At 37.0% G+C, this 19,605-nt stretch overlaps 1 protein-coding gene across 1 annotated transcript in view; it reads left to right on the top strand.

The window, feature by feature from the left end:
* The window catches only part of Kmt2c (lysine methyltransferase 2C), a 224,335-nt gene that overhangs the window by 84,849 nt on the left and 119,881 nt on the right, over window positions 1-19,605 (top strand). The window contains exon 8 of the mRNA XM_041640535.1: window positions 16,544-16,706. Within this exon, the coding sequence (XP_041496469.1) occupies window positions 16,544-16,706 (163 nt within the window). The remainder of the gene's footprint in view (window positions 1-16,543; window positions 16,707-19,605) is intronic.

Genomic DNA, 19,605 nt, shown 5'->3' with positions numbered 1-19,605 from the left:
CTCTGCCTCCAAGTATCGGGATTAAAGCTGTGTGCCTCTGTGCCTTGCTTCATGCAGTGACGTCTGTCTGTCTGTCTGTCTGTCTGTCTGTCTGTCTATCTCTCTATCTATCATCTACCCACCCGTCCATCCATCTGTCCATCCATCTGTTTTTGAGACACAGTTACTCTGTGTAGCTCTGGTTGCCCTGAAACTACCCTGCAGACCAGGCTGGTCTAAAACTTAGAGATCCACCTCTTTATGCATCCTAAATGCTGGCATTAAAGGTGTGTTTACACTGCCAGGTACATGTAGTGACTTTTAAAGACCACCTTTTTGATAGTTTTAAAATAAGACCCTGACTTTAGTCCACAATATGGAAGAACTATGTTCAGCTCTTCAAATGCTGATGAAAATATTCTTTTTCATTCCATTTGTCAGTTCATTTAATCTTTTTTGGCAATATTTAAAGTAATATGCACACACCCTGTTTTTTTTTTTTTTAGAGCTTTACCTATTATTGAATGATCTCAAGAATAAATGCAACAGCTACCTTCCATTTGTGAAGGCAGCAAATCCCGAAGCTATCCTTCTTGTCAACTCTAAATTCGTTTTGCTTTTGCATGAATAAATGTAGGAGAAGTGACATAGCTTTTTGAAAACAACATGAAAGCTAGAAATTTTGACTATAGAACTGTATGTGCTTTAATAAATAGTGTTCAGAAGTATAGCTGAGGAAAAGACTTATGGTCCCATTTGCTTTACTCATATTGTCCAGACCTAATTCATATAAATGATTGTTAATTTAAGAATAGTCTGGAGACACAGACTTATAGTTCCATTTACTCAGGAGGCTTAGGTAGGAAGATTGCAAATCCAGGCCCAATTTGACTTCATAGTGAATTCAAAGCCAGTTTGGTAATCAACTTAGTGTGGTCTTATCTCAGAATTAAAAGTGAAAGGGGTCTGGAGTTTTATAGTTCAGTTGCAATATGCTTCGCTAGTATATGAAAGGTCCTGCCTTCTACCCTCAGTATCTCTTGACACTCTTCACCCACCAACCCAGAGTGCTGGTTCTAGAAAGTTTATGTTACATTAGTTTACTGCATAATAGTACATTGCTTAGTGTGAACATACTTGGATAGCTAGATTATGATTGTGATGGATAAGTCAGCACCATTTCTTTTGTTAAGATTTTAATTTTGGTTTATTTCATAACATTGAACGAATTATAAGGAAGGCAATGACAAAAGGCTGAGATGACCTGCTATTGTGTTAGGGCCAGTGGCATCAGTAAAACTCATAGGGATATTTAAGTTTTATTACATTTACTCAGTTACATAGTTTGTTCATGAATTGGTGGTTAGAGGACCACTTGGAGTTATTTCTCTCCTTCCACTGTGTGTCCGAAGAATGGAACTCAGGCCATAAGGCTTGACAGACAACAAGCACCTAAACCTACTGAACCAATTCACGGGCCCTCATGATGTTTATAATGACAATGTATAATGATAATGTATAGGTATGCATAAGTTTGTATGCAATAAAAAAGATTCCGTTTTTCTTAGACGGTAGTTAAAACTCGCTTTACCCTATTTGGATGGAAAGTATACCATGTATGTTGTTCTTTAAATGATTATTGATTAATATTTTTGAGATCAGTGTTATGCCCTGTTTTCATCGAGGGGATGGGGTAAGAGGATTCATATTTTTTTGAGACCTGCATTCTTTCTTTTGTTATCTTAAGTGTTAATCCTGAGTGGTTTTGGCCAAACATGATGAAAAGCTTACAAAATACTTAGGTGGTGAGGTGGTCATTGAGGAGCCATTCCCAGTGATGTCAAACCTTTACTATTAGATTCAGTCATTCAAAACTTAAAGTAGTGTCGGAGTGTTATTGCTGTTTGTATTGTTCCCTGAAGTGTTCCATAGAACACGGTGTTCATTTATTCTAAGTTATAGTGGGATATAAGTATACTAAGGTTTATACAAAGGATCTTTGTAACTTTGCATAGTAAAGATAATGCCCAGGATACTTTACTTTGTCTGTAATTATCAGAAACAAGTTCTTTAATTCTGAAACAAGCTCTATTTGAATCTATCATCTATGACCAATTTCTTTTTTTAAAAATTGCATATTTACTTTCTGTACCTCTGTGTGTGTGCTTGTATGAAAGTGTATGTGTAAAGGTGTGCAATTACCTTGTACAGTTGGCAGTCTGAGGACTAGCTGAGGGAGTTGTTTTCTTCTTCCACCATGTGTGTAACAGCAATTGAATTCCATTTACTTTCTTGACAGCAGACACCCTTACCTCCTGAGCTATCTTAGCAACTTCTCTACTACCAATTCTTAGTGACTACCCTTGACTTAAGCCCTATAAAAAGTAAGGATTTAAAAAATATTACATTTATTTTGCTTGTGGGTGTGCCCGAGACATACAGCATGCCTGAGAAAGTTAGAGGACAATTTGTGTGAGAAGGTTCCCTTTCTCTACCTCTTTGGCCTGGGAATTGAACTCAAGTCATCAAGCTTGGTGAAGGAGCCTTTCCTTGCCGAGCTATTTAATAGATGACTGGCCCAATTAAAAATTATTTTAGCTTATTAATATTTTAAAGAAATGTGTTGCTGGGGAGTGGTGGCGCACACCTAAAGGTGTGCACTCGGGAGGCAGAGGCAGGTGGATCTTTGTGAGTTCGAGGCCAGCCTGGTCTACAAGAGCTAGTTCCAGGACAGGCTCCAAAGCTACAGAGAAACCCTGTCTTGAAAAACAAACAAAACCCAAAAATACAAAAACAAAAATTAAGAGATTGAAATTCTGAATGCTGAAAAGGGATTTGGGATTTAGGCCATTTTAGGAGTTGGAAAGACGAAGAGTTTCAGGCCTCTTATATACTATAAGACTTAAATATTTAAAATTACATTTATCTATTTGTGCATGTATGCATGTATATATTATTTGCACTCGTGTGTGTGTGTGTGTGTGTGTGTGTGTGTGTGTGTGTTTGTGTTCACTAAAAAGTGTGTGGTGGAGCCCAGAGGATTAAACTCAATGCTTTGTAGAAATGCTTTTACTGCTTAGCTATCATCCTCTCACCCATGACCGAGACTTTTATTTGGGGACTCTGAGGTCAACACCTGATAGCTTCTTTTTAAATTCTGTACTTTGGTTAATTAGCCACTGGTATTTACATTTTAAATAATTAAGGAAAATGAGTAATATTTCATAATAGGAAAATTCTATGAAATTCAATTAGAGTCTAAAACATTTTGTGGTATTTGCGTAGCATTATGGAATATTTTATTTACTTGTTTATTTTTTTATCATCACTTTTTAAGTCACAAAACACATTATACTTACTATGCTGTGACATTTATTATTTTTAAAGGATATTATTATACTTCCCAGACTGACTTAAACTGGGTATGTACAATAGGAATATCTTGAACTTCTGATCCTCCTGCTGTCACCTAGAGTGTTGGTACTAAAAGTGTGGCTTAGCACATGCTTGGCTAATGCAGTGCTAACCATCTAACTCAGGACCTTGTACATGTGGGAGAGCACTATAATAACTCTTGAGCTACGACCAGCACTATACGCTTCTTTTGTGTACTAAAATTCCTGAATGTAGTTATCAGTTTTAACAAATTTTTGATTGGTGCGTTTAGGTTTTCTTACTTAAAATCATCTCATCTATATGCATAGATTTGAGTTCTTCCTTTTTAGTTTCTTTCTCTTTTTGGATTGCTCTTGCTAAAATTTTGGCCATATTAGATAGGCATCCTCTTTTTTTTATTTATTTATTTTTTTATTTTGGTTTTTTTTTGAGACAGGTTTTTTTTGTGTAGCCCTGACTGTGCTGGAACTCACTTTGTAGACCAGGCTGACCTCGAACTCACAGTCACCTGCCTCTCGTCTCCTGAGTGCTGGGATTAAAGGTATGCGCCACCACTGCCCCGGAGATATCCTTTTCTTGTTTCAAAGTGTACAAGAAATGGTTTTCTGCTCTTCTCCATTCAGTATATCAGTGACTGATTTTCAAGCCTAACTTTTGGTGTTTTCTTTTTTGAGACATGCTTTCTAGCTGTATTCTTTAGAATCTGAGACCAGGTTGGCCTTGAACTCAGATTTCTACTCCCCACCCCCCACCCCAGTACACCACCATAACCACCAAAGTGAGGCATGTTCTCTGTCTCTGTGTCCTGACTCTGACTTCTCCAGGCCTGTACACGCCCTCTCTAATAAACTAATAAGCAAAGCGGGGTGTGTGTGTGTGTGTGTGTGTGTGTGTGTGTGTGTGCGCGTGTGTGCGCGCGCCTGTGAAGTAGTGAGTTCCCCACCACCAGAAACATTCAAAGAAGAGGATGATGAATTGTGCTCTGGAAGAGGTGTCTGTACTGTGTGTCCCCCCCCCCCCCCAGCTTTTTTTGTCTTTAAAATGAACCCACTGTTTCATTGGTTTTATGTGTATTTTTATTTACTTATTTTCCGGTCTTTGTAACAATTTCTACTTTTCATTTGTTTTGTTTTTTTTTCTTGTTTATCTGTCTCCTTGAGGTGCATTTTTAGGTTGTTTGAGTCAGCTCTTTCTCCATCCCACTTCATGTCTCTGTCTGTCTGTGTGTGTGTGTGTGTGTGAGAGAGAGAGAGAGAGAGAGAGCAAGCACGTGTGCGTGCATGTATGTGCACGCACACACATGCGTGCCATAGGTGTGCAGGTACCAGATCCCCTGGAGCTGGATATATATATGTTTGTAAGTCACCTGACGTGGTTGCTGGGAATTGGGTCCTTTGCGTGACCAAGTACAATTTCTCTAGCTCCATGAAGTACTTAACGTTTGTTTTGGTGTGTATGTGTTACTGAAAAGCTCCCTTTTAGTACTGCCTTTTCTGTCTTCCCCAATTTTGTTTTAATTTTCATTTGTTTTAGTAATTTAATTTTTATTTTAATGTCTTCCATTATTCATTGGTCTTTTATAACCATTGTTTAATTCCATGTACTTGTATGTTTTCCATGAGTCTTCATGTTGATTTCTTATCTATATTCTGTTGTTGCTTAAGAAAGATACATGATGTGATTGTAGTTTTTTTTTTAAATTATTAAGATTTGACTGGAGACCTGGCATGTGATTGATCCCAGAATATATTGTGTTGAGTATATACTTGTCTTCTTTGTCTCTTTTTCACATTTATATGTGGTATGAGTTTATGTATGTTAGTTTATGTGTGTGTACATTTATCTGTCATGCCATGCCATGCTATGCCATGCTATGCTATGCTATTCTTTTCGTATAGTCCAGAGGTTGATATCAGGTATTTACCTCTCACTGAACCAACTGAATACAGATTCTGCTAATCTAGCTAGTCAGGTTGCTCTTAGGGAATTTTTTTTTTCATCTCTGGGGCACAGGAATTATAGGATGGTCCCTAAGCCTGCTTAGCTTTCATGTGGGTCCTGAGGATTTAAACTGTGGTCATCATACTTGCATATGTTATCCACAGAGACTTCCCTGTTGGCGGAGTTTTCCTGTCCTTACCACCTGCTCCCAAATAACCATCATAGAGAGTTATGACTTATAAATGTTTGACCAATAACTCAAACCTGTTACTACCTAGTTCTTACAATTTAACTCATTTCTATTAATATATGTATTGCCCCAAGATTTGTGACTTTTGCCCCTATCCTATTTTTGTGTCCAACTGGCGACTCCAGATTCCATCTTTCTTCCTCCCAGCATTCTCCTAGTCTGGCTTTCCTGCTTTAACCTTATTCTGTTCAGCTATTGGCCAGTGAGCTTCTTTATTAAATCTATCACAATTACATATATTCACACAATGGAAAGGAATATCCCATAGCATTTTCCTAACCCCTTTTTTCCTTTATAGTTTTTGATGTAAAATATTTATTATATGAAGTGAATGTATTTTACCAGATAACTTTTCTCTTTGCTCACGCTCTTTGTCTAACATTTATTTACATTTTATGTGATTCTTTTCTATCCATCCATCTGTATGTCTTCTTTCTACCTATCTATCTATCTATCTATCTATCTATCTATCTAATCTATCTATGCCAGTTTAAAGCTTCTGATTGAACTTAATATATTTCCTTCCAAGGTTATTGTTGGTTAGGGTAGAATTCCTTCTGTGCTTTTGGTTTTTGTGCTTCGTGTTGTTTATTCTTTTCTACCTTTCAGTAGTTTTCTTTCATGGAAGTAGTTGATTTTCTTTTCTTTGGTGTGTATCATTTCTAGTTTTACATATTGTATTATGTATTGAGAGTTATATACTGTGTGTTTTCAAGGTGGCACCTACTGTCTTTTTGTTTATTTCTTCTCTTTTTAAAAACTTGGAAAAAAATTTTCCTTTTTATTTTTGAAATAGGGTTTCTCTATATAGCCATAGCTGACCTAGAACTAGCTCTGTAGGCCAGGCTGACCTTTAGCTCTCAGAGATCCTCCTGCCTCTGCCTAATGAGTGTGGCTTATCTTTTTGTTTACAATTAGGACTTGCTTAGACATTTTTTCACAGGTCTAGTCAGTCATATGGTGACTTTCATTAGTTTCTTTGTGATTATGAGATATTATTTGTCTCTTGAATTAAAAACAATGTTATTCCAGTTCTGTAAAGAATGTCACTGGAATTTTGATGCAGATTGCATTCAATTTATAGGCCACCTTTGATGATATAACCAATGTCACAGTAGAATTCTGCAATTGCATGAACATGGATGTTTTTTCTGTTTTCTGGCACCATTTCAGTTTCTTCTTACAGTGTTTCAAGTTGTCATTGAAGAAGTTGTTCTTCATCCTTTGTTTATTCTAAATTATATAATAGCTACTGTATATGAATCTTAGTTAAATCAACCACCTCCCAACCTCATGGTTTCACTTTTAGGGAGCCTCTCCTGGCTTAGAACTTGAAAGGTAGACCAACTTTAGTTTTTGTCCTGTCTTTCCCTCTGCCCCTTCATCATTGACATATGAAAAGACAGTTTTGGTTTCTTGTTGTTGTTTTATATACTGCATTTTTTTTTTTTGGTTGATGAAATGCTGAAAGTGCTTTTATCAGGTTTACAAAAGTTTCTGGTTGAGTCCTTAGTGTTTTTTAAATGTAACACATATCGAGAAATAAAGATCATTTTACTTCTTTCCTATTTGTATTTCTTTTTCCTTTCTCTTTCCTTATTGCATAGCCAAGACTTCAAGCTCTATACTGGATAAGAGTGGAAGGTGTCTTTTCTCATTCCTGATTTTGAGGAAAATTTCAACTTCCCCCTATTCAGTAATGTTGTTTTGTTTGTATGCCTGGTCTATTCCCAGACTCTTCAGTTATTTTTTGTCATGAATGGATGTTAAACATTGTCAAAGGCCTTTTGTACTTCATGTAATCAGTTTTTTCTCCTTCTTTCCTTCCTTCACTAAATTTTGCTGATTTGTTTATATTGAACCATCCTTGTATTCTTGAAATTAAACCAACTTGACATTGGTATATGATCTTTTTAACATGGAGTTAAAGTAGCTTGGCTCTCCCAGTTACACAGCTGCCCCTGCAGCTCTCACCGTGGGACTGCAGTGAGTTGACTGACTTCAGGTTCTGTGATTTGTTCTTTGTTATCAGGCCTCCAGATTAGCTCAACCTTACACAATAGCATACTGATACTCAGAGAACAGGAAAGCTGACCTTCTTTTGATTGTGTTCCACAGTGCTGGAGTAGTCACAATCTCACAAACATCTCTAGCTGGCACTTTACTCTAGAAAGTTCTGACATATCTTTCTGAAGATTGTGGGTTTTCAACTCTTACTTCACTAAACAGGTTTAGGAGCCTTGTTCATTTTCTCCTGTTGAAATATTCTATATGAATATTGGTATGGTTCAATCAGTATGAGTCCTATGACTCATAGTCTTTGTTCATTCTCTGCCTGCCTCTTTTTTTCTTTCCTTCCTTTCCCTTTTCTACTTTCCTCAACACACTTGTTCAGAATTTCAGGCATTCTTTCTTAGTGTTTTTTTCTTTTGTGGTTGCTCGGGCTTGTATTTTTTATTTGAGTGTTCTCAGTTTCAGAATTTCTTTTGTTCCTTCTTACTTAGTTCTCCACTAATAGTGTGAATTTCTTTTCTCACTTTGCTATGCATCTATTTTTTTCTTGCTACTTATGAGTTTCTCTCATGTTTGTTTTGAGTCCTTCAGGCATTTAATAGATTTCTTCCCCATGGAGATCTGTTGCTGGAGAATTAATGTATTCCTTTGGAGGTATTGCACTATATTTCTTGCATGTCTTTTTTCTTTTCCAGTTAATTTTCTAGAGTGTTCTTTCTCCTGATTCTCCTTGATGTCTGCACATCTCCCATTTGTTGTAATAATTGTTGATCCCATTTTGAGGCATAGCTTGTACAGGAAAGTGCTTTTTTGTTTAGGTGAGATTTAGGTTCTTTGGTTATAGATGAGTTCAAAAGTGTAACACCCCTTTCTCCTTGTAATCAGTGTTAGCATCTCAGTAATCTAGTAGCCATGAAAGTAATTGTAAGAATTTTCAAGAGATATGAACTTGCAAAAGAGTGTGTCCTCCGGTCCTTTTGAATCTAGTTCCAATGACATTGGCTTATTTATGTATAAGCTGTCCTTGTGTAGCAGGATATGGAGAGAAGTGTCTCTTGTGTCCTTCAGCCCAAGCTTAAGAGATACTTGAATCTGTCATGCCAGAATTGTCATGGTTCTGAACTAATAACATGTAGAGGATTTTGTTTACAATAATTGTAGCTCTAACGCTGTGGGTTGCTGCAATGTCCTTTCCTGGATACAAGTCACACTTGGATATTCAGTGCTTGTAGCTGTGGTTCTGGGGCTAGAATATCTTGGCAGGACTGTCGTCAGGCGCAGTGTGGGATGGATCATAGGATCAGCTGTTGCTTGTGATTGCTGGTAGTTCTTGGTTTGAACCAGGCGGTCAATTAATCAAGTAGTTACTTATTCTTATAGGGTAAATGTATATGATACCAGGACATGACAAACATTTTTTCATGCTTCCAAAGCCAAATGAGTTCTCTAAGTCCCAAGGGACAGTGGTAGGTAATGGAGTATTTTCAACTGAAGCCCCAAGGCAACGGCCTGAGGAGGAGACCTTTGTCTAATCTCTCAATGAAAGTATCGGTGGCACTATGATTTTACAGTTCAAGTACTGACTGGTCCTGAAACTGACCTCTGCTGCATGGGAGGCACATAAACCCCCAGTAGACACTTAGGGACTACCTTCTGGTTGCTGATAGTGCCTGACAGATAGTAGTAGCTTTTGATGCAGATTGAGTACTAAGTCAAAAGAAGGTCCAGTGTACATTCTCTCTTTTGAAATGGTGAGTGCCTCAGCAAGTAAAGGAACATGCTACTCAAGCCTGGCAACTCAAGTTTGACCCTCAGAACCCACATAATGTGGAAGGAGAGAACTGTTTCTACACAGTTGTCTTCTGACTTCTGCATGTGCTTCTTGCTTGTACGTTCTCATGCTAATACACACGCAAACACAATAAACTCTGTGTGTAGTGTTTTGCCCAACTGCTTGCAATAATAATGTTGATTAAACACTGCATTGTTTATCATATATTTGCCTCCCTTAAATTAAGAACTTTGATAGTGTCATTTAAATTTAAACTGTGTTTATGTTTATAACCTATAAATTGTTATTATATTCTTTAACATTTGTAATTTAAGTATGGTTATTTTTTGACATTTGATTTTCTCTGAGATGGTAATTTTTATCATACAAAGGGATGATAATTTTTTTTTACATAATCAGATTTTCTACATAATCAGATTTATTAATGTTTTTATTTATGGATATTAGTTATTGTTCTTTTGCTGTACAGAGACACCATGACCAAAGCAACTTAAAAAAGAAAGCATTTATTTGGGGATTTGCTTACAATTTCAGAGGGTGAACCCATGACCATCATGGTGGGGAACAAGGCAGCTGGCATGAAGGCATGGTGCTGGAGCAATATCTGAGAACTTACATCCTGATACAAAGGTAGAATGCAGAGAGAGTGAAACTGGGCCTGATGTGGTCCTTTGAAACCTAAGTAGGAACCACATTCAAAAGTATGAGCCTGCCGGGTGGTTGTGGCACACGCCTTTAATCCCAGCACTCGGGAGGCAGAGACGGGCGGATCTCTGTGACTTCGAGACCAGCCTGGTCTACCAAGGGAGTTCCAGGACAGGCTCCAAAGCTACAGAGAAACCCTGTCTCGAAAAACAAAACAAAACAAAACAAAACAAAAAAAAAAGAGCCTATGGGGGGACTATTCTTATTCAAGTTAACACTTATTCAAGTGTTTAAATGGGTGTTATTAGGGGCCATATGGATGTTGGGAATTGAATTTGGATCTTTTGTAAGAGCAGCCATACCAGTGCTCTTAGACAAAGAACCACCTCCCCAGTCCTCTAATACCCCCCTCCCACACACACACAAGTAGATACTTCAATTAGAGATATATATTTAGCAGTGTACAAATTAGAATAATTACCATCATTGACATAAATCTTACTTCAGGCTAGCTCACAAAGAAAATTAGATAGGTTGTCTTTCATTTGAAGCATTTCAGTTTCAGTTTATAAGGGAAGAGCCCAACTCTTAGTGTTTTTTTTTTTTTTTTTTAAACAAAGTGTCCTTGAGTGTTTTCTTTCTTAGAGAACAAATTTCAAGTTTAAAGTTTTGAAGTAATATGAGCGGCGGGGCTGCGTTGCCCTTATTACTTCAAAGTTTTACCTGTGTTGTGTTTGTTTACCTGCCTGCCTACCTGTTGAGGCAAGATTTCTCTGTGTAGCCCTGGCTCTCCTGGAACTCACTCTGTAGACCTCCAGAGACTGGCTTGCCTCTACCTGAGTGTTGGGATTAAAGGCATGTGCCATCATTGCCTGGCCTATCCTCTTTAATTTTAAGATTTAGTTTCAGATTTTATCTTCAGGGTTAAGGTTTTGTAGTACCATGCTACATGTCAAAGAATTTTTTCCCTTTTTTTTTATTGTTTTTTGTTTTTAAGGAGAGAGAGAGAGAGAGAGAGAGAGAGAGAGAGAGAGAGAGAATATGAATACATATGTGCATATGCGTGAGAGCACAGGACACCTTGCAGGAGTTGATTTGCTCCTTCCACCATGTGGGTTCCAGAGATTGAACTCAGGACATCAGACTTGATAGCCTGAAGACCTGAAGAGTCATCTTACCAGTCTTTTGATTTGAGGGGGGAAAACCCCCCAAAAGCTCCACTGTTATGTAAATGGAGATTTTAAAGCTTCCAATAGTGGATTTTGGGGTTTATCTTTACATCGTGAGCTTCTAGTTTTTGTTGTAGGTCACAGGACATAACTTATATAGACTGAAGTTTCTGTCCTGCCCAGTCCCACAGCCATTCAGTCCCAAATAAATGCCCAGAGGCTTATATTAATTATAAACTGTTTGACCTATTGCACAGGCTTATTACTAACTACCTCTTACAACTCAAATTAACCCATAATTTTTATCTATCTTTAGCCACATGGCTTGGTACTTTTCTCAGTAAGGCATTTTTATCTTACTTCCTCTATGGCTGGCTGGTTACTGCATCTCCACCTTTCCTCTTCCCAGAATTCTCCCAGTCTGGTTTCTCTGCCTATACTTCTTGCCTGGCTACTGGCCAATCAGTGTTTTATTAAACTAATACGAGTGACAAATCTTTAGAGGATTCAAGAGCATTATCCGACAGCATACTTATTAAATATGGCCTAGAAAATATATGCTCTTTTGTATATAGGCATTTATTTATGTTCGTATATGTAATGAATACTTTGAGAATTTTATGTACATATGGAGTAGATTTTGTGTCTGTGTGTCTGAGTATTGAATCAAACTTGCTTGTTATGAAGGTCTTTATTTCATGTCTACTTAATCTCTTGGTTTGACGGTTATATTAAAGTCTCATTTTATGTACTTATTTCCAATCAGGTTTCTGTTTTGTAGCTGAAGATACTTTTTACATTCATAAGCTTTAATAACATTTTATTTTACATTTATACTAAATGAAGTTATGCTGATATTCACTGTTACCTTTTACCTATACTTAGACTTTTAGTTTGAATTCTTCTTCTTTTTTTTTTTTTTTTTTTTTTGGTTTTTCGAGACAGGGTTTCTCTGTGGTTTTGGAGCCTGTCCTGGAACTAGCTCTTGTAGACCAGGCTGGTCTCGAACTCACAGAGATCTGCCTGCCTCTGCCTCCCGAGTGCTGGGATTAAAGGCGTACGCCACCACCGCCCGGCCCTTAGTTTGAATTCTTATGTTTGTTTCTTGAATTGTAATTGCCAGTGTGCCTAATATGTATGCCCGTTGGTGCTTGTGTTGGTGCACACCACTTACATTACAGACATATAAATGTTATGTTTGTACATAAAGTATATATGAGTATATGAATTATACAGCTTTGGAAAAGTTACTGCCTTTTAGTAGCAAAGTTTATTGGTTATATCATATGTGAACTTGAATGTTTCTCAATAGACATTACAAATTTTTACTTCCAAATAATTTTTTAAAGTGTCATCCTGGGGATTAGGCTATGGCTTTAACATGCTAGGCAGTAGTTGTATCACTGAACTGTATCCTAAGCCTGCAGGTAATCTTTTATAGATAACTTGTTTTCCTCCTTTTTATCCAGTATTGCTATTGCTTGATATTATTACCTGGAAATGATCTTTTCTTCTGTCTTGTGTGTGTATGTGTGTGTTTTCTAAAATTCCCACCTGTCCTCGTTCTTAAGATTTTGCTGTTCCTCGACATGGGCTGTTTTAGTCTGAAGCGGATCTTTAGGAAGTTCAGAGAACAACGGGGAGCTTTTTATAGGAATGCAAAGATCTGTGAAAATGACAAAGACCGTGTTTTATTTACGTCTCTTGTCCGTTTAGTTAGAATTATGCTTAAATATTAATGCTTATTTAGGTATCATAAAATTTCAACTAGAATAATTTATTTGATTACGACTCGTTTTTCTTTCTAGTGTTCTTTTCGGCCTTTTATTGACCTTCTGGGTCAGATTTCCACATAATTGTCTTTAGTTTTTCTCTCCCCTACCCTGTCTAACTCACTCTCTCCCAGCTTGGGCTCAAACTTCAAAACTGTGATCTTCCTCTTTGAAATACTATTGTTGGTTCTGTTTTGGTTTGTGCTGTAGATTTCTTTTTGGATGTCATTTCAGTTGAGTTCAAGTTTTGGAAGAGCTTTTATAATTGAAGTTTTATTTATACTATTACTAATACTTTTACTGACCCTTAAAAGCTTTTTATATTAATACTACATTATTACACATTGCTTTTGCTTATCTATCTCTTCTTTGCTCTCTTTAATGATTGTGCAAAATAGAAAAGGAGAAATTAAAATTCATATTTTTCTAACCCAGGCTGGCCTTGGAACTCACTGTGTATTGTAACCCATGCTAGTCTTAAATTCATGGCTTCATCCTCCTGAGAGCTGGGGTTATGGATATGTGCTGTCATGCATGGGTATGGTTTATGAGTGCTGGCAATAGAGAAATTACATGTGAAAAAATCATTCTTTGACTTTTTTTGTAGTTTTACAGCTAAGTTTTATGGTTTAGAAAGATATCTACCATTTGTATGTCACATTTTCATTCAATGTCAGATGTTCTTTAATTAACTATGTGATTCTAGGAGAAGGACTTGAAAGGTTCACTTAAGTGCAGGTTCATGTTTCTCTTTCTTGATACCTTTATAATATAAATTATTTTACTGGATAAGTTCTAGTACTTATGAAAAGTATCTAATGTCAAGTAAGCTTTTTTTTTTAATCGAAGATATAATTAAAATAATATATTGGCATTTCTAAAATGACATACTTTGGGGAAAGGATCAGTTTAAACTACATTTTGTCTTACGATGCACTTACACTATAACTCATTTATTTGCCAAAATTATTTTTATGCAAAAGGTTTTTGCGCAGCTTGCCATATTGTATCAAACAAAATAAGGGATCTTAGATTTTACCAATCTGCCAGAAAATACTTTTATTATTTCAGTGAGTTATTATAATTATTTCCCTGCACATTAATTGCATTTTCTTAGCTTAACATTTCTTGGTCTTTCTGTGTGACATTTACACTGAGTAGATTCTCATGGATAATCCTGAGTCTGTTAATATTCCAAAGAAAGCTAAGTTCCTTGGAAAGTTATATTATAAAAATACAATTCATTTAGGAACAGTTGGTTACTATAATCTATATCAATAAAGAGAAATGAGACTTTATTTTTTTTGTTTTCTGTCTTTCAGAAAGTAATATTCTAAGTAAAAAAATAGAATGGCAATTTATAGTTAGTATTCTTATGGATATTGCATGAAATTAAAGTGTGACAGGTTAATTAGTAATGATCAGTGGTTTCTGGAGTTGAATTAAAATTGGATAGAAGACAGACAGTATTTACTGTAGTGGATTGATGATAGTGAAAAAATATTCAACAGTATATGATAATACTAGATATATAGAAAAATATTGAAATTAATTATAATTAAAAATCTGTTATCCTGATTAGCAGAATATAGATTGAATGCATTAGTATGTGGGGCATGCAATAATATTTGAAGAGTCCGCTTTCCTCTGCTAGTTAAATGAAGGTTTAGTTGTTTTAGCTAGGCTTTTTATGAGCCTCATTTAGGAACACATTTACCAAAATGAAGTACGTTTGGTGTATAAGTATGAACATGTGTTCATTAGGCCTTTCTGTGTCAAAGCATTGTGTGTGTGTGTGTGTGTGTGTGTGTGTGTGAGAGAGAGAGAGAGAGACAGAGAGAGACAGAGAGACAGAGAGAGACAAGAGAGAAACAGAAACAGAGACGAGGTCTGTCTTTGCTGTTCTGGATTTCTGTTGACCAGGCTGGCCTTGAACTCAGAGAGACCCACCTGCCTCTGCCTTTCAAGTTCTTGGATTAAAGCCACGTGCCACCACGCCCGGCAGAATTCCTGGTTTCAGCTGGGCGGTGGTGGCGCATGCCTTAAACGCCAGCACTCAGGAGGCAGAGGTAGGCGGATCTCTGTGAGTTCAAGGCCAGCCTGGTCTAGTAGAGCTAGTTCCAGGACAGCAACCAAAAAGCTACGGAGAAACTCAGTCTCGGAAAAAAAAATAAAAAAAATAAAAAGAATTCCTGGTTTCATATAAAGAGAGAATGCCTTTTGGTCCCTACAGTCCAAGACCTTGGACTAGCTTGAAAAAAATAGTTATGTAAAGATATAAATACTAAGGTGCCAGACAGACTGCTCTCTGCTTTAATAATCTATGGAGTAGGAGCTGTAAATCTTCACAGTGGAAACCGAACAAGTAAAATATGAGATAATTTGGGGTGACTTCTTCTGTATTCAGTTGTTGCTTTGTTGTTTTGTTTGCTTTTTTTTTTAACCACCGTAAGAGATTGAAATGGAAAGGAAAATAAATATAGCTAGGTATTTCCCAGCTTTTGTATAGAACTAGAACTATACTAAGTGCTGTAGTTAAGTTTGTATTGTAGATTCTTTTTTAAATTGTCATCATTATCACTACTGTCTTTCCACCCCCACCAGGTTACTGAGATAGCCTCATTATATAGTCCGAGCTGTATTTTAGTTCTTCATATTCTTACCTCAGCTCTCTGAATGTTATTTTATAGGTATTTTATATACATGCCTGGCTATGAAATTTTTTTATGTGTTTAAATCATATAGGGGCCCTTCATTATTTTACAATTTACTAGTTTCTTTCATTCATGGACACACAGACACCAGACACACTGGCTATCTTGCAGCTTGCTGTGTAAACTCATCTGGTCCAGTACTCACAGAGATTCGCTTGCCTTTGTTTGCCCTCCTGATATAAAAGTTTGCCACCATGCTTAGCTTTTTTTTTTTTTAAAGAATTCTAAAAATTTATAGTCTCTTGTGGGATTTAAAAACTGATATTGTAGTAACCCTGTACTGTAAACCAGGTTTTTTCTTTGTAAAAAGATTCATTTATTTTACTTTTATGTGTGTGACTGTTTTTCCTGAATGCATTTATGTGCACCACATATGTGCCTATTAGGTCCCTTGTGACTGAGGCTATCACGCTGTGCTGATAGTTGCGCCTTGATTTATTTCAAGAGCAACAAGTGCCTTTAACCACTGAGCCATTTTCCCCAACTTCTACCCCATACAGACATATATACAAGATCTCTTGTAGCCTTGCTGGCTTCAACCTCAGAGCTTTGTGCATCCAGACAAAAACTATACCAGCAATGTACATCCATCATTCCTAAACCTGCTTTCTTCTCCCAATGTGACAACAACAACAAAAACCATTTTAGCTTAATGTTTTTGAGAAGGTAAATTGAAATACTAATTGTCTAATGAGTTGGTTGAATATGAATGAACTGGGTTTCTGAGACGATTAGCATTTTAAACTGGCCCTTTGTTTTTGTTTTTAATACATTTCAGTTGTTTTAATAGTAAGGTACAGCTATTTCTTTATTCCTTTTTACCCTTCTTCACAGTTTTTTAAAGGTGATTTCTCTCCTTTTTCTCTTTCCAGCGATGTGCATTTTGCAAACATCTTGGAGCCACTATCAAATGCTGTGAAGAGAAATGTACCCAGATGTACCATTACCCATGTGCTGCAGGGGCTGGCACCTTTCAGGACTTTAGCCACTTCTTTCTTCTCTGTCCAGAACACATTGACCAAGCTCCTGAAAGATGTAAGTGTACTATCCATGCAGTTGTAATTTCATAGGTATTTACTTAAAATATCACATGTGTATTTGGAAAGTTACTTTACTTGTATTAAAAGGTAATATAAAATTCTCAAGAAGGAAGAAATTAATATTTGAAAGATGATATATAATTCCAGTGGTCTTTGCTGTTGGATATTATGTCCTGTGCCCCCTCCCCATCCCGTATCCCGCCCCTGTCTCACTATGTAGCTCTGACTAGCCTGGAAATCATAGATCCACCTGCCTCTGCCTCCCGAATGCTGGGATTGTAGGCTTGTGCACTATACCTGGCTCACTGTAGGTTTTTGAGGGAAATCTGTAACCAGTAATTTTATTAGTATTAATTCCAAAAATGTAATTTTTTTCTGAAATTACAAGTTTTCATATTTTAAATTCTTATATAAAAAAGTTTTAAACTACTATAGAAGACATACTGAATACACAGTATCTTTAACATGTCCTAAGAGTATAGATTATTAAAGCAGAGAGTGGTCTGTCTGACACACACATCTACCTTAGTATTTATATCTTTACATAACTGGTTTTTTCATGCTAGTCCAAGATCTTGGAGTGTAGGGACCAAACAGCATTCTCTTTCTATATGAAAAGTTTAGTAAGAAAATTTGGCACAGGAAATATAGCCTGGAGCAGTATGAAAGAAATGATGAGGGTGACACCCCCCTCCTCCCCTTACACACTTTCTGTATGTAAGTCAAAAATTTGGCCATTCCAAAAATTAATACAAGGAAGAAAATGTGAGCACTTAATCAGATTCACAGTATTATTTTAGGATTTTACTCCATACTAAGAGGAAAAGGTAAGTGGACACTGCATGATATATAGTGGAAATAGTGAAAAATTGCTTCACAGTACCAGTCCAGAAGTATAAACATACCCTGCAGATATTTTTGTCTTTCTTTCCTTATCTTTAAGCCAGTAGTATGAAACCAGTGCCCAATAAAGTAAATTTTATTTTCGGAAGATTTTTAACAATGCACTATAAAAGTTCATCTTTCAGATCACCTGTCACATGTGCACACATGTATGTGGAGGTGCATTTGCATAGTAGATTCCTGAGGTTAATGCGGTTGCCTTTTACTATTGATCTTCATCTTTTGAGAGAGAGTTTCTCACTGAATCAAAACTCACAGCTTGTCTAGACAGGCTTATCAGTAGGGAGCTGCCCGCACTTCTGTTGTATTTATTGCCCTCTAACTCCACCTTCATCACAAGCTGCAGTTGTGCATGGTAGCCATACCTGGCTTTCACATGTGTACAGTGGATACAACCCTAAATTCTTTTTCTGACCTTTTCAGTATATTGGAAGGAATCCATAATTTAACTTTTCTTCATGGGATTGTTTGATAAGCAGACCACAAAGCATTGTCCTGCCAGTCAAGAAAGTGGCAAATAGTATTTGTCTTAGTGTTGTTAGAATTAGTAAGCTTTGCTGACTTTATCCTGAAGTTTTTTCCCCCCTGTGGAGCAGCTTGACTTGTTGCTCTTTACCATTGCTTCATTGTGTTGGCTGGACTTTCTGCGTACACATCAGCAGTTTGTCAGATCTGGCAATCAGTGCCCTTCTCCACTGAGCCATCTCTTAAGCAGTTCTTATTGACCTTTCTTAGGGTCCCTTTACCTTCCAGTTGGAGCAATTTATTTCAGAGCAAAGCTCAGCATGTTTGTCCTACCTCTTGCTCTCCTTGTTTCATAACTATAGGTAAGGGACTACACCTGATCTTAGCCAAAAGCAAAAGTAAGCTGGAGCTCAGAAATTGGCCACCAGAGATAGCTTTTCTGTCTGTTATTGTCCTGCTGTGAGAATTTTGTTACCCCTACTTCATTAAGCATCTATGTCTAATGCTTCTTCTCTTTTCCTACTTTTGTGCTTATCTTCAGGTATTCTTTACTTTCATTAATGATTATTAAAATTTTCTTAGGTAGAAGTACCGATTACCAAATAGTAAAAAGTTTGATCTTCAAAGCAAAATTTACCTGGATTTGATTCTTGTAGACCAGGCTGACCTCGAACTCACAGAGATCTCCCTGCCTCTGCCTCCCAAGTGCTGGCATTAAAGGTGTGTGCCACCACTGCCTGGCCTTAATGATTCCTTTAAATTTTGTTTGTTTGGTTGGTTGGTTTGTTTTTGCCCTCTCTTAAGTCAATCCCTTTTGGTTTTCCAACTGCTTAAAGAAATGTTTCGTTTAGTGGTTTGATTAGTGCTTCATTTTTTAATGGCTCTGTGGCTTGCTGACATACCCATATTGTGTGTATATATGTACTTTTTTCTTTAAAATTTTTTTTTAGGCCGGGCGGTGGTGGTGCACGCCTTTAATCCCAGCACTTGGGAGGCAGAGGCAGGTGGATCTCTGTGAGTTCGAGGCCAGCCTGGTCTACAGAGCTAGTTCCGGGACAGGAACCAAAAGCCAAGGAGAAACCCTGTCTCGAAAAATCAAAAAAAAAAAAAATTTTTTTTTAGGAACTGGAGAGATGGCTTAGAGGTTAAGAGCACTGGATGCTTTTTCAGAGGTCCTGAGTTCAAGAAACAGCAACCATCCTCAGTGAGATCGGCAGGGATACATGCAGGCAGAATACTATATATATAATAGATCAATAAACCTTAAAAAAAGAAAAAATCTAATATTAAAAAAATTTTTAAGAAAGATTTTATTTTTATTTTATGTATGGTGTTTTGCCTGCATGTATGTCTGTCTGTGCAACATGAGGTGCATGCAGTTTCTGTTAAGGCCAGAAGATGGTGGTGGATTATCTGGAACTGGAGTTATAGATGGTTGTGAGCCATATGGGTGTTGGAACTGAACCTGGGTCTTCTGAAAGAGCAGCCAAGGCTCTTAACCACTGAACCATCTCTCTAACCCCATG

The sequence above is a fragment of the Microtus oregoni genome, unplaced genomic scaffold (assembly GCF_018167655.1).
Source record: "Microtus oregoni isolate MIOR12 unplaced genomic scaffold, Mior012 000064F_ref0000363, whole genome shotgun sequence".
Classification (NCBI taxonomy): domain Eukaryota; kingdom Metazoa; phylum Chordata; class Mammalia; order Rodentia; family Cricetidae; genus Microtus; species Microtus oregoni.
This window is presented reverse-complemented; position numbering and strand designations above follow the sequence as displayed.